A 14,264-nucleotide genomic window follows, 5' to 3' on the forward strand; every position below is an offset into this window, starting at 1 on the left:
GAGATGGGTGGGCATTGATATGAGATTGTGATGGCGGGGGTGGAGCCTGCGAAGGCACGGGTGGGAATGTCGGCAGCAGTGGAGGAGCGGGAGGGGGCGGGGGGAAGTTCCCAAATGTTGGTGTGTACCTGTGGTTCGTGAATGACCTTTCAGTTCCTGACACCCACAGCCAAAGGTAGCACACACACCAACCGAAACAGGTGTGGCTGTTGTGTGCGCATGTGTGTGTGCATGGGTGAGAGGGAAACAGAGTTGTGTGGCAGGGACCCCGGAGCACAGCCGCAACTCTGCTCACCTGTTCAGGTGTCCCAAAGACGCGTGATAATGTGAAAACAGAGCGACCGACTCTGCTGAGCTGGAGCACGTGAAGGAGTGTGTGTGTGTTAGTCTGTGTTGTCTTTTCTCCTCCCTCTACACACTGTACGCCTGAGTTTCCCCGCGAAGCTCATCATCCCACCTCCACCACCCCCCCGGTCTGCATTTCATCAAGAGGAGAGACGGCCTGGCTGCGTGCATGTGTTTTAGTTCTTCGACTTATTCCTGCAGCTGGGGGTTATATTTAACCTTCAACACTAATACCATTTTAATTTTCTCTTAACCCCGAGTATTTAAGTACCCCTGAACTTTTTCTTTCTTTAGTTGGGTTTTAGCGTGTGAACGGCCACCTGTGTAGTGCATACATGAGTGAGTGAGTGTAGACAGATCCAAACTGTGAGATTATTTGCAAACGTGTCTCCAGGTGAGCAGTATAAGCTTAGAGGACATTACTAGCAAGGCAGGACCACCACAAGACCTTCAAAGCCCCCCCCCCAAAAAGAAAGTCCCCTAGGGGTTCACAGTGTGTCAGTTAATTTTTGGTCGATTATCGTCTTTATTTGTTATTTGCATCTCTAAAAGGAAATGTCATCTAGTAGATGGATTATCACAGGATCAGTGTAGTTCTCATTGTGCATTTCTGGAGGGTTTTTTTGTGTTAACTTGTTGTTTTTGTTATTTTTGTGTGTTTGTGTTATAAATCAGGTGAACCTTTGCTTTTTAACTAGATCACACTGGGTTTAAATAAATTACCACAAACTGACTGACACATAGGAACTTCTAGGAACAGTGTATAAGTGTGTGCTGGGATTCAGCAGGAGCATGAGTGAGTTCCTGTTGTCTCTACACCCGATCCCCCCCCTCGCACCCCAAATCTGTGCAGCAGGGTTAGCCTCAGAGAGTCTCAGGGCGATCAGGACTTCTTCATTCATCTGCTCAGAGATCAGCAGCCGTCTCAAGAGGCTTTTTCTGAAGGTCAGACTTCAGGTGGTGATGGATGGTGTGCGTGTGTGTGCGTGTTTGTGTGTGTGTGTGTGTGTGTGTAGAGAGGTGGTGTTTTACCTAACAAGGGTGACATATTAGTGTTAGACTTACTTGAAGGAAAGCGAAGCAACGTTACTTAAGTAGATTCTACTGTAAAGCAGATAGATCTCTCTCCTCCTGACCTCTACTTCCTGTATTTCTGTGTTTTAATGCTTTGTCTCTATGCCAGTGGACTCACTCATCTCACTATGGCTGTACATGTGCCTTTTATTAAAGATCATGGAACCTGCTTCTGCGTGTCTGAATGTTGGGGGCAAAAAAATAGGCCCGGCTCGGCGAAGGCGTCAGCCCGTATAAATTATGCATTCAGCACCGCAGAGATGAAAGCTAAATTTAATTTTAAGGCCCGGTGTGGATGATGGATATGTTTCATTGAATTTGAAAGGGGGGGGGAGATATGAATAACTTTGAGTACAAAATGGCTTGTTCAGCTCCTGAACAATAACACATTGGCAGTTATTGCCTGCATGCAAGTGGCTACATCACAGCGAGATGTTAGCTGTCTGAAGACTTAAAAAGAGAGGAGTGCTGTGTGTCTGTGAAAACTAGTTTGATTTCTGGGCTGTAATTAGTTGGGTTCTGATTTGTTTATTTGACTTGATGCTGCAGGAAAAGCACGGGTGTAAAAATAATAAACGACAGCTGAATCCCATTTAGCTGCTTCACATTCAGGGCACTGCTGCTGTGCCACTGATTTACTGGGACACTTGAATAGAGTGGAGGGGCTCTTGCTGCGATTATTTACAAAGCTGAAATAAGTAGTTGTCCGTTTTATTACTTAATTAACAATCTGTATTTGTTTTTAATAATTTTGCTGTTTTCCCACATTCTGAAATGATAACATTTGTCTTCTGTGATTAAGGTAAAAATGAACACTATTCTCTTTTTTTTATTGCACAGGTTTCTAAGAGTAAGTCAGCTGTTGTAAGGCCTGAATAGACAGAATTTACTGTTGAAGATGTGTAATGAGGGTATTTAAACAGGAGGGGGCGCCTAAGTCTTACCTTGGGGATCCTTCATTTGCTTAATAGTGTGAAAAATGGTATAATTTGTGCATTGTAAGCTGCTCTTCTTTTACTGCATGATCATTTTAGTCTCCTAGTAACACCAATGCCCTTTTGATCTAAAAGCCAATATCCTGATTGATCATACCAATCAATATGCTTTATGTAAATCCTTTACTTGCTTGCCATCAGTCTCTTATTTCTAAACTCTGGACTTTTCCACAGCGCACTGATCAAGACTGTTTATGTCTGGGTGTGTGGTACGTTTGGCTGTCCTCCTACGCTGAGCTTTATTTCCTGGTGTCTTGTCTCATCTCAGCTCCATCTAATGCCATTAGCATGATCATCATCATGACCACCATCATCATCATCATCATCGAGTTCAGAGGAAACAGAGTCAGGATGATATAGAAATGTGACCTCATCAGTCCAGCCACAGCACTTTATTCTCTTCACACAGTGCATTTGCTTAAAACACAATATATATAATTTAATATCAATATAAAACTCCATTTGTGTATATAAATTATGCATTCAATACAGCAGCTCTTATATATACTTTTAAGCTTTGGTACAGTGGAACATTTATCTCTGTGAGTGCATGTGTGCATACAGCATATCCAGGGGGCATTAGCAGGAAAGGGGGGCAGGAGGTTGTGTGAAAAAAGATGTTTATGTGTTAACCATGTGTGCGTGCGAGCGAGTTCACGCATTGACTAATGTATCAGTGCTCGATCAGTACTGTGCACTCCAGGCAGGCGTGCTGAGGTTAGCGCAGGTAGAAGGTTGGCAGCCGCTGAGGTGGGAGGGCTGGGGCACCACGCAGCAGTAACCAGTCTCCCCACCTACCCCGGTCACAGCTTTACTTTGGGGAAACGACACCGGAACGCCTCCCTGCAGAGAGACAGGGAGAGAAAGAAGCAAAGTTGGTGCTGGGAACAGCTACAAGAAGCATTTAGTGAGAGGGTTTCTTCTCTGGGCTCAAGCAGCTTCAGACTGATGCCCAATGAGACCTTTCTGGTGTTTACCTGAACCATGCTACACTGATGGGAGGCAACCGGTGAGTAGGCGCCCAGAACAGCCTGGGGCTGGGTGTGGGAAGACTGCTGCACCCTCACAGCAGGGGCATAACCTCCTAGAGACACACACACATATATAAAAAAGAACATTATTAATTATATGATACTGGGATTAATGAAAGAAATTAACCATATAAGACCATTATAAATATTTAAGAACACGTCAGAGGAGATGCAAGATCTGGTTTGAGGCTTCAATACTGCTTTAAGAAACCATAAAAATACACATAGAACATAATTAGTCTTGAATGTGTAGATCAGTGGTTCTCAGAATGTGGTCATTATAAAGAAATTAAGCTGATTGAATATGACTTTCATGGAAGACAAGAGTTTTATTATAGTGAGTGGAGCTATATCCTCTATTTGACACTCATTCATTATTTTGTTTTCTCTTTTTGAGAAGAGCAAATTAAAAATAATATATAATTTGTTCCTCAGTTTTATCTGTGGTAAATTTGGTGGGATGCAGGTTATTTCACTTGGTGCTGCTTGGGAAATTACACTTGCATGTTCTCCATCCTTCACTCAGTCTGGCTGATGGAGTCATTTAAATTTCCTGCCAACTTTATACAATAATTTATTTCGTAAATTGCCGCAGATGACGGGACTGAATTGTGTCTTCTCGCTCTTTGTCACTGTGATGAATAGAAGCAGCAGGAAAAGAGACCGGTTCACTGTGAGACCCTCAGACTACATCTCTGACAGTGTAACGGCCCCCTCCTCTACTGCCACAGCTTGTTTTCTCTCTCTCTCTCACTCACACGCACACAGGAAGAATGTACCTGTTGGCTGAACAGCTTGGCTGTGGACTTGCTGAGTGGGTGAGGCAGGCCTGCATCCATGCTGAGCTGAGGTAGGGTAATAATACACAGGCACCTATAGGACATTTATAAGAGTAGCTTTATTCAGTGTATGATTGTCTGCAATTATTCCTTTAAAATGTCCGTATTTAACTAAGAAGAGACCTGAGATATAAAGCGCTGGTGTATCCTTACCTGAGGTGAGGGCTGGCAGTAGTTGGCAGGGTTGGGAGGAGGGGGAGGAGGATGAAGGGGAGGTGCTGCATAGATGTAACCCTGACTGGAAGGGTAGAGGGGTGGGGCTTCACCCACTGACTGACAGCTCACATGAGCAAACTGTGAGGAGAGCTCTTCAATCTGTAGGTCAAAAGAAAGGAGGTCAATGCGCACAATACTTCAAACGCACAGCAGTGGAGGTGCCGCGCTGCGATACATACTGTAGAGTATGGCTGTGGGGGGGTGACAGGTAACATCTGCGGAGCTGTGTAAGAGACAGACGAGTACTGAAGCACCTGAGAGAGACACACATATGGAGACAGAGATAAAGGCACAAACAGTGGCATGTGCTTGAGTGTCAGCTAGACCGTATCTTGCATGTAAAGCACATCTTGCTGTGCGTGTGTGCATGTTTGTGTGTGTATGTGTGATACCTGCTGCTGCGGCTGCTGAGGGGGGGAGCCCTGCAGCTGAGTTTGGCTCCTGATTGGCTGTTGATTCTCTGGAGGGTTGTACACAACCGGGGTTCCATCAGGGTTGAGGAAAGGCTGCCCTGAGAGGTCAAAGGTTGGGTATGAAAATGTGCTTGTCTTCTTTAAAATAATATCTGTGTGTGTGTGTGTGTGTGTGTGTGTGTGTGTGTGTGTGTGTGTGTGTGTGTGTGTGTGTGTGTGTGTGTGTGAGCCTCCGTTCGTGTCAATTACCAGTATGTGGGTTCACTAAAATGCTTCCCGGCGGGATCCCATTCTCAATAATGTAGCTGGGTGCCTGCTCCTCCATGATGGGAGGAGACGAGTGAGGACAAGTGGATGGCAGTCTGTACAGAGAGATGGAGCCTGGGAGCGTTCGAAAGAAGAGAGGAGGGAGTTTTATTATAACACCACTTAACAGATACCACATTTCCACACCCCACCTGTCTGTGCTACAGACATAGCGCGCGGCCCCTCGGCGCAGTCTCAGTGACGTTTTGTTCTTCCTGAAGATGTGAAGAAGGCTGGAGGTGTTGTGTGAAAATTTACAGCTATGGTGTGCGAGCGCTCATGGAGTTAAAAATGTTCACACCACAACTTCCACCGCTTTTCGCTAATTAGATGCAACCACTAATTTATAAACAGTGATTTTTCCCAAGTGCGGCAATGGCGCCGATGGCGCCGATGTCTGCGCATGCAAACGCGAGCGCTCAGGTGCGGATGAACCGACACGTCTCACCCTTTGATGAGTGAATTTACACCTTGAACGTGTGACACAGGAAGTGTCACAAAGTCATTAAATGTTACGCTGAGACGAAGTACAAAAAAAAAAAAAAAAAAAAAAAGACGCACCTGCACCTCGTGCGTCCCAGACGTTGTTCGCAGGTTGGCGGGTCTTCTGGGCGGCACTTGTCCATTGGTAGGAGGAATCTGACTCTGTGCTGCTCCAAGGTCGGGGGTCGTTGCTATAGCGACAGTCAGTCTCTGTGCTGCTCTGCCTGCTGCTGCCTGTCCAGCTGGAGCCTGAGCTGTCACGGCTCCCCCTGTGAGGCACATCCAGAATTATCCTACCGTCTTATTACCCCATGAGAGGTGCACCATTAAAAAGCCACTGAAATGATCTCTAAAACCTTTCGTTTGTGCCAAGATTCCTAAACCCTGATTCCCACAAACTCATGAAAATAAAATCTGGGTCTTATTCCTGTTTCTGCTGAAAAGCTGTGTGCCAGCCAGGCTGACCAAATTAAGATGATAAATGACTGTGCATCTGTGCCGACGAAGCTCTACCTGAAGAGTTTCCTCCGGGCCTCAGCATCTGGATAGTACTCGTCCACATGCCTGCACACACACACACACACATACACACAGACATATATAAATGTTCTCATCTAAATATAAAAGCTGAAAGGCTGAAATGGAAAAATTGCACTGCAGGCAAGGTTACCTGGTTTCTGCATGGGCGCTCTCTGGGGTGCAGAACGGCTGTAAAAGTATGGCAGAGAAATTAGTGAAAATCCTTTCTGTGCCCGTGCCGCTGTGTCGGTTTTGTCCTCCTTGCTCTCTTTCTCTCACCTCTTTGTTGAAAATGCGCTCCCGTGCTCTTTGGTACTCCTCCTCTCTCTCCTCCACCGACTTGCTTTGCCTCTCTTGGAAAGGGTGGAGACGTCTCTGCTGTGAGGAAGCAAAGAGAGGCCAGGTGAAATCATCAATGGGATCAAAGTCACTTAGGATGGAAATTTCCCAAATGAGCTGCAATATAGGAGGTCAGACAGACCTGGTCATCTGAGCTGTTGTCTCTCTTTAGGATTATTTTCCACTGCTGGATCTCCTCTGTCTTGTCCTTATGCACCTTGTCCACAAAACGCTCCTCGGGTCTTTGACAAAAGAAGTTAGGACTGCTGTTAAGTTTGCACTGAAAAGTAGCGCACTACGGGAGAAATGCACATTGTACTTGCTTACATGCGTGTGCTGCTGGTCCGGTTGATGATGACAGATTTGCCTGTCTGGTCTACATTGTGCTCCATGCCAAAGTAGGCCGCCACCCGATGGACCAGCATGCGGTGGTAGGATGACATGTGAGGGAATTTTTTAAAGGGACTGAGAGAGGGGAAAAACAAAAGGAGAGATACGGGAATAACAGAGGAAGAGGGAAAGCGAGTGGGAAGGTGAAAGTGAAAGAGAAAAGAATAGACTTTAACACTCCAGCGCTATCATAACATATTCACCTAATCTTTAAAACGTGAGTTGTTTTTTTTAAAAGCTCAGTGAAGGTGTCCTTTCACAGACACACACACACCTATTGCTGGTGATGAAGTCAATCATGTCCTGCTCCAGTTTAAGCAGCATCATGCGGTCCCTGGGGTTGCTGTTGAGGGTGTCGACGATAAACTGGTGCAGGTCTATGCCGGTGGAGTCGGTGTACTCCACACTGGACTCTGAGAGCGACACGGGCACAGGCAGGATGTGTTATAAGACAACAAACACAATCCGAAATTACACCGCAATATTAAACACCCCAGGAGAGCCACATGTAAATAGCGGCACAGAGTCCAATTTTATTACATTTTATTTGCTTCCTTCTTTTCTTTCTTTTATGAGATATTTCAGAAAACACACACATACCTTTGGACAGTGAAGGTTTCTTTGGATCTGTGCTGCTCTTCTCCTGCTCTTCCTCTTTACAGGAAGTTCTCCTGTTGTCATGGCAGCTCGATGAGATGTTTGCGTCTGGAGGTGCCTGAAAAAGAAAGAAAGAATAAGTTGAGTGTGGTGGTGATGGTGATGAGGAGAAGGTGGATGATTATGTGTGTACGTGTGTTACCTCGGTTTCTTCAAATGGTGGGCAGTCCTCACAGACAGCTTCAGCACGCACTAACTTTGGTCTAGCCTGAAACACACACAGACACACACACACAAGCAATATTATGAATTCATAGAGTCCAATGCAATCAATATTTTAGAAAGAATGAATAATGTGAGGCAGAATTATTTTAGCTTACCTTGACTTTTTTCTTTGGTTGAACCTGGCTGCACTGTTTCTGCAAGTAAGGATACAATTTATTATAACAGCGTGAACGGGCATCGGTGGAGGGAACGCATAATTTTCAGTGGATCCACGCTTAGTGTTGCTTACCTGCTGCTCGAGCTTCTTAAAGTCACTCTGACACTCCACGCCCTCCTTCTGATTGCATGGGGGTAAGGATGACGTAGGGGAGGGGCAGCTGACGACGTCACATGACGTGACAACGGAGGGCTTTAGGAGGACATCTGTACTTGCTACAACTGCTTCAGTCATCCTTCTAAAACAGAAAAAAAAACAACTTCCACTCTGAGCCTGTTTACCAAGTGGGTGTCTGCATTTGTATATTTTACTGCTATTTAAAGATATTTTGCCTGCATTTGCATGAGTCTCTGTTTGTGTGTCTGTGTGTGTGGGGGCACATTTTTTCTACCTATGTGGAGTTGTTTACTGTTGAGCCTCACAGGTGAATGATGAGGTCATATATCCCATGTTCCCACAGGGCAGCCAGAAACACAATTATCGTCTCCGCCTCTGCTCGCCTCCTCTACTGTTCTTCTCTCTCTCTGCCGGCACTTTACTGGAGAGGGGGAAATAGCCTGAAGAGTTCAAATAACACAGGAGGGGAGGAGAAAAAAAACTGTTAGTGGTCATTTAACAGCAGAAACTGCACTACACATTTGACGAACACACTCGGAGCATAAAGCTGCTGGAAATGACATCAAGACGATCAAGTAGCTGAGCTTGTGTGTCTCTGCTTCCAAAATGTTCTCCTGGCGTCACAGTTAATCACTGCCTAACACCAGCGAGCGTTTTACAGTAAACACGCTCGTGTATCGGTGACGGTAACGTGCAGCCCAGTGCTCGGATGCTGCATTTGCTGTGTGTATTTACGTGTGTGCGCGTGTCTGCGTTCGAGCATGTCTGCGAGCTTTTCTTAGAAGCAGCAGCTGTGGAGAGTATCACCCGATCTGGCCCGCTCTGATATTCCTAGAATACCAAGCTGAGTCTCTGATCCCAGTGGTGAGAACATAGCTGAGACCAAAGAGATAGACAGACGGGCACGAGGCAGTGGCATTCCTCCATCATTTCCCAACAGGGCCGAATTCTGCTGTAAGACACAGCTCAAGGGGACACTTACTCCTGTAACACCTGGGACAGAATAACGAGCTCAGAGGATGCAGAGTCCCACAGCATGCTTATTTAACACCCGACTGGAGATGATGGCAGCCTTTTTTGTTCAAAAAAAAAAAAAGAAGAGAAGAGAAAAATCATCTGTCAGTCCATGTGCAACCAAAGTGGTGTTTATGCTCCAGTGAAATGAAACACTGTACATGACAGCAAAAGAAAGGGAATTATTCTCAGTATGGCACACAGGAGACTAAACGTGTGTGTTGGTCTAACATTTTACGTACTACTTAAAGAAGGTGAATCATAATGTACTGATGTGTAGTATTGATTATAGTTCCAAACATACTGATATGACCATCTGCTGATATTAGTTTTGATGTCTTAACACAAAGCTGGAAAAAAGCCGCTTCTCTGTCTTGGCGTTGTGATCCTAAGAAAGAAGAAGCACTTCAGAGACACACACACACTCTCAAACGGACATCATTTCAGAGACTCCCCAGCGTGATGTTGGCCAGTTGCTGCTGAACTGTCCTTCAACCAAAACAGACCAGTTTCATGAGCGCTGCCTGAGGCCGACCCTGACCTTGCACCTCGGAGAGGGGAGGGGCGGCGAGCAGTAAACGACATACAATCAAAGACAAACTGAGTATTAAATGAGAGGGAGCAAGCTGCTGTTGAGCTGCGTTATACCTCAACCGTTGAGAGGAGAAATGGAAAGACGGAGCGGGACTGGGGAAGGATATGCGCAAGGAAAACAAGACGAATGGAAGGTGCGGGAAGCAGGGGATGAAGAGAGATGAGGAAGCAGTCTGTGGAGACTTTAAAGGTGAAGAGGGGTGACGGGAGGCGATGGAGAGAGAGCGAGAAGAGTGAAGAATTAACGAGGGAGAGGCTCGCCGTGCAGTCTGTCTCCGGGCTTTTCAGCCGACGGCCGTGAAGAGAGGATTTGAGTGGAGCTACCAGGTTTTTTTGCGCTGAGCACTGCAGAAAGTGGCCGGCCGCCCGGGGAGAAGGTGTGACACGATCATTAGCGTGTGACGGATGGCAGCGGGAGGCAGGGAGCGCCAGTACCCGCTACATCATCATCCATCTGCTGCTCTCCCCGAAGCCTCCAACCTCGGAGCCACTTACTCACCAGGACACCTTTCTTCTCCAGCCAAAAGCTGCCTGGCTTATACACACTGAGACACAGGCGGACCAGGGGGAAAATGTCCAGAAACTACTTTAGATGGCCACTGTCAGCTAAAGCGGGTTATATTAAGTCCTCAAGCCTGCCGCAGCCATGTTTGTAATTAAGGCCAATGAAGAGAAAGAGAGAAAAGAAATCTGCCTTTGAATAGCAGGGCTATAATTACCATGCATCGTTTAACACAGAGATCCACATCATTGCTTGTGTGCTCTTTACACTTGTAGACATTTATCTTTACATTTTACCACCTCCGAGGAATTCATTCGCATCTCTCCATCTCAAGAAAACCTACAAAAAATAAAATAAAAAATAAAAATCCTCGCTGCCTCTGGCCACAGGAGCTGCTGCTGCTGCTTGTGTTTTGTCTCTAAAGGCTGCAGCTGAATCTAAAACAAGATTTCATATGTTTTCTCCCTCAGCCCGGGAGCTCATTAGGAAATGGCTCAGTGACAGACTGAAAATGAGAGAGCAAGTCTCTCTGGTGTTAAAACAATAACTGAGAAATTTCGAGGCAAACTCGCCGCTTTGTTCATCCATAATGTGTACAGCCTCTGCCCCCACAAGCTGCTAATTGGGCTGTTTTTGTTCCCCCTCTTGCATAATATAAAGGTGCCTCTTTTTTTTTGTTTAGACATACAGTATATATTCATTCCAGCTTGTTTGCAGGTTTTTACTTCATCTCCTTGCTGCTGCACCCTCCACTTTAAGACAGTGAGAGATGCATAGGAAACTAGGCTACACATGTGAGATTTAGGTTACAGCACCTGGGCGGCCACAGCAGTCTTATCACTTAAGTATCTTGCGGGTACGACAGCTGCACTGGTCTGCAGCTGAAGTCGAAGGAAAGGCGAGGAAAACACCTACTGTGCATACATGCAGATACAAACACACATACATGCAGCTCATCAGGGAGGAAAGGGCTGGCGATAGAGGGTTAAAACAAACACACACACACATTAAAAAAAAAAAAAGTAGGCTGCAAGAAACAGGTGGCATCTTCATGCACAACTTCGAAGCATCCTGTTGACCCATATAGCGGGACGGGCCGGTGTTTGATAGGGCATGTGCGGTCTACTTTCGGGTTGCGGCTCGCTCTCTCTCTCTCTCGGTCCTGGAAGCTAGAAAGCCGGTGGGAGCGTGTGTCGCATTAAGCTGACACACCGGGGCTATTTTTACACCAGGGGCAGGGAGTGGACCTCCTGCTCCGGGACTTCACCGTGCTGTCAGCGTGAATCGGAAGGATGGCGGATGTAAAGCAGGAGGAATAATGTGGATGTTATAGAGGAGGGGCAACTTAAACTAACATTTGCACTTAAAAACACACACGAGGAAATAAGAAATATTAATAAAGTGGCGGATATTCCTTTGTTAGAGCATAACGGACCTCTTTACTAAAGTAATAATACGCATATTGAGTTGACAATAAGAGGCTTTTATCGGCGGTTATCAATCCGCGGTGTCGCTAACATTTCCCCCTGTCGCTACAGGGGGAAATGCGGCTGATAGGTGCGCCCCGGGGCGCAGTTAGCTTGTCAGATTACCGGTGTTAGCCGCTGTCAAAAAGGAGAGACAAATTACAAAACAATGTTCAACCCAAGTAGATGAGTCGGTGTGATTTTTTTTTTTTTTTAAGTAAGTGATACAAAGAGGAAACGGAGGTGACATAATAGCATCAAAAGAGAGAGGGGAGCGTCACTGTCTGCCGGCGGAGTGACCGTTAATCGAGCTAACCGCGGAGAAGTACAATTGTTGCCGCGGTGACGGCGTCAGTTAGCTTACCGTGAGCAGGCTGATGTCTTCACTCCCTCCGCGGTGCTTCTGCCGGAGCAGCTTACAAACCGACGGTCCGCCGTACACCCTGCCTCTGCTGATTGTGAGCTCCGTTGCTCCTCCTCCGCCTTTTGCCTATCTCTGTCGGAGCAGAGGAGCAGGGAGGGATGAAGGGAGGAGAGAGAGAGAGAGAGAGAGAGAGAGAGAGAGAGAGAGAGAGAGAGAGAGAGAGAGAGAGAGAGGAGGGCCGACAGCTCTGAACCCTGAGCCACGCGCCCACACACACGCGCAAGGAATGCACGAGAGCCGGCCCTCCAGCAGCCCACTCATCTCCATCTCGGTCCCTGCGTCTCCCTCGCTGCAGGAGCGGCTGTTTCTCTTTTCAACTCGGCTCAGCCTCCTTTACAACTACCGCAATAATCACTAACTACACTTGAATTCTCTTCTATCGGAGCTAAAAATATGCCTCATGTACCCTGTTACCTCATGTACCCTGTTACCTCATGTAGCCTACTTTGGTAGCATCCCCAGCGTTTTGGGCCAAGCTGCTCCATCACAGCAAGGAAAAAAAGAGATTGTGCTTTTCATATAATTTATTTATAGTTAAGATAACTTACTTCCATTAAAGCTCGTGTAGTCTTAATAATATTATGCTAATAGTACATTTCCAAATAATAGCCATTACTGTGCAAAACTTTTGAGACACTCCTCATTTCTTTTTATTTTGCCAGGGAAATTGGAAACAGGTGCAGGAACTTACTGAAATATGCAAATATACATGTAAATACATTATATAAACCAAACAGAGTTTGTACAGTTCTAACAAGCTTGAAATGCAATATTTGGTGTGACCATCTTTCCTTTTCAACACACGCTAAACTCACTTAAGCAGCTTTCTTGTAATTTCTTTAAGTAGTCATCAGAAATAGTTCTCCAGGCTTCTTAAAGGACATTCAAAGATCTTCTTTGGATGTTTGCTGCCTTTTGTTCTGTTCTCTATCAAGATGATCCCACACTGCAGGCACAGTCCAGTTCAATCCAGTCCAGGCACTGGATTTGATTTGTGATTTGTGACATAGTGCCTAAAGATTTGATTTTAAGGTTGGTCTTTGCTAAGCTTTCTGTCATGTGTAAACACAACACGGCTTCTGATTCATGGTTCAGCATTAGGTAGCTTAATAAACAAGGAAAAAAATGTTTGAAAATGGTCAGGTAGAAGCCCTGGACTCAGTTTGCGTAAAAAATCAGCAAATGTCCAATGAAAAACTCTGGGAGACCTTAAGAAATCCTGCAGAACTATTTCTCAAGACCAGTTTAAAAAAATACAAGAAAGTCTGGCTTTTTGAAACCAAAATATAAAGAACATACAGTGCTGTAATTAAAATAAAGCAATTGCACTCTGCACGCTGTTACAGTTATGGGTGCTCGTATTAAACATCTATGTACATACACAACAACTCTAAAAACTCAATTTTAGGCAGTTTTTTTCTGCTCTTGAATCTGTAGGGGAAAGTATTTTTTAAAGAAAGAGGAAATTCATAGATGATCATTTAGACCTTCTGTTTGCAACTGACAGCCAATTGGAAGAAAGTTGGCCTGGGCGAACAGAAAATAGAGGTAAGACATCTTGGTTCATACAGAGGATTAACTGAGGCCCAGTATAAGATGAATAAGGACTACTATGAATAATGCAAAGCTACCATACTGGGGTCTACTGATACAAATGTGGGGCTGGAAATGAGCATAATGGGTCCAGTTTAAGAGAACATTTTAACTGCAGACTCTAAATACGTACTGGATATGCACTGAAAGGAAGTTCACACTGGCAAATGATTTCTTAATAAATGACCCAACATCTCCAAGCATGAGTACAGAACAGATTTGCATAGCAGATCTGGTAGCGTCTCATCTGTCACTTGGAGACTGGCGTTAAGGTGAGGAATGGGGGGGATCTGTTTTTAAATTTGAACTGTGTTACTTGTGCTCTTTATTAAGAAGAAAGTATGAATGTCACTTTCACTTCAGCTTCCAATCTGTTTAGATTTTTTTTTAGCAGTTACATTTAAATATAATTTCATTAATTACAAGCATTAAAACAATTGTGGTATATTATTCAGACTGTATGTTTTAGCTCCTGCAATAACGAGCGTTTACAGTATGTAGGGCAATTTAAATATTCTACACGTACGGTATATGGCCTATGAATTGTGCAGTTAATTAAAAATCT

The 14,264-nt window shown here is 45.2% G+C and overlaps 1 protein-coding gene across 3 annotated transcripts; it reads right to left on the reverse strand.

Annotated features, from left to right (window-relative positions):
- Nucleotides 1-329: 329 nt before the first annotated feature.
- Nucleotides 330-12,197, reverse strand: arpp21 (cAMP-regulated phosphoprotein, 21). Of its 3 annotated transcripts, none has more exons than XM_080862894.1 (20): nt 12,047-12,197; nt 8,412-8,546; nt 8,062-8,227; nt 7,928-7,966; nt 7,750-7,815; nt 7,551-7,665; nt 7,225-7,363; nt 6,888-7,025; nt 6,703-6,802; nt 6,501-6,599; nt 6,373-6,410; nt 6,216-6,266; nt 5,781-5,971; nt 5,163-5,294; nt 4,893-5,011; nt 4,680-4,754; nt 4,438-4,599; nt 4,225-4,318; nt 3,392-3,498; nt 330-3,257 (listed from the first exon to the last, which is right to left on the reverse strand). In XM_080862894.1, the coding sequence occupies exons 3-20, from the start codon at nt 8,221-8,223 to the stop codon at nt 3,099-3,101; spliced, it is 1,986 nt and encodes a 661-aa protein (XP_080719020.1). In that variant the 5' UTR covers nt 8,224-8,227; nt 8,412-8,546; nt 12,047-12,197; the 3' UTR covers nt 330-3,098. The 3 variants fall into 3 exon arrangements, with proteins under 3 accessions (XP_080719020.1, XP_080719021.1, XP_080719019.1); XM_080862895.1 differs by having other exon boundaries at nt 6,501-6,596; nt 8,381-8,546; XM_080862893.1 differs by having other exon boundaries at nt 8,381-8,546.
- Nucleotides 12,198-14,264: the final 2,067 nt, after the last annotated feature.

This window comes from Rhamphochromis sp. 'chilingali', assembly GCF_963969265.1.
Source record: "Rhamphochromis sp. 'chilingali' genome assembly, chromosome: 17".
In the NCBI taxonomy this organism is placed as follows: domain Eukaryota; kingdom Metazoa; phylum Chordata; class Actinopteri; order Cichliformes; family Cichlidae; genus Rhamphochromis; species Rhamphochromis sp. 'chilingali'.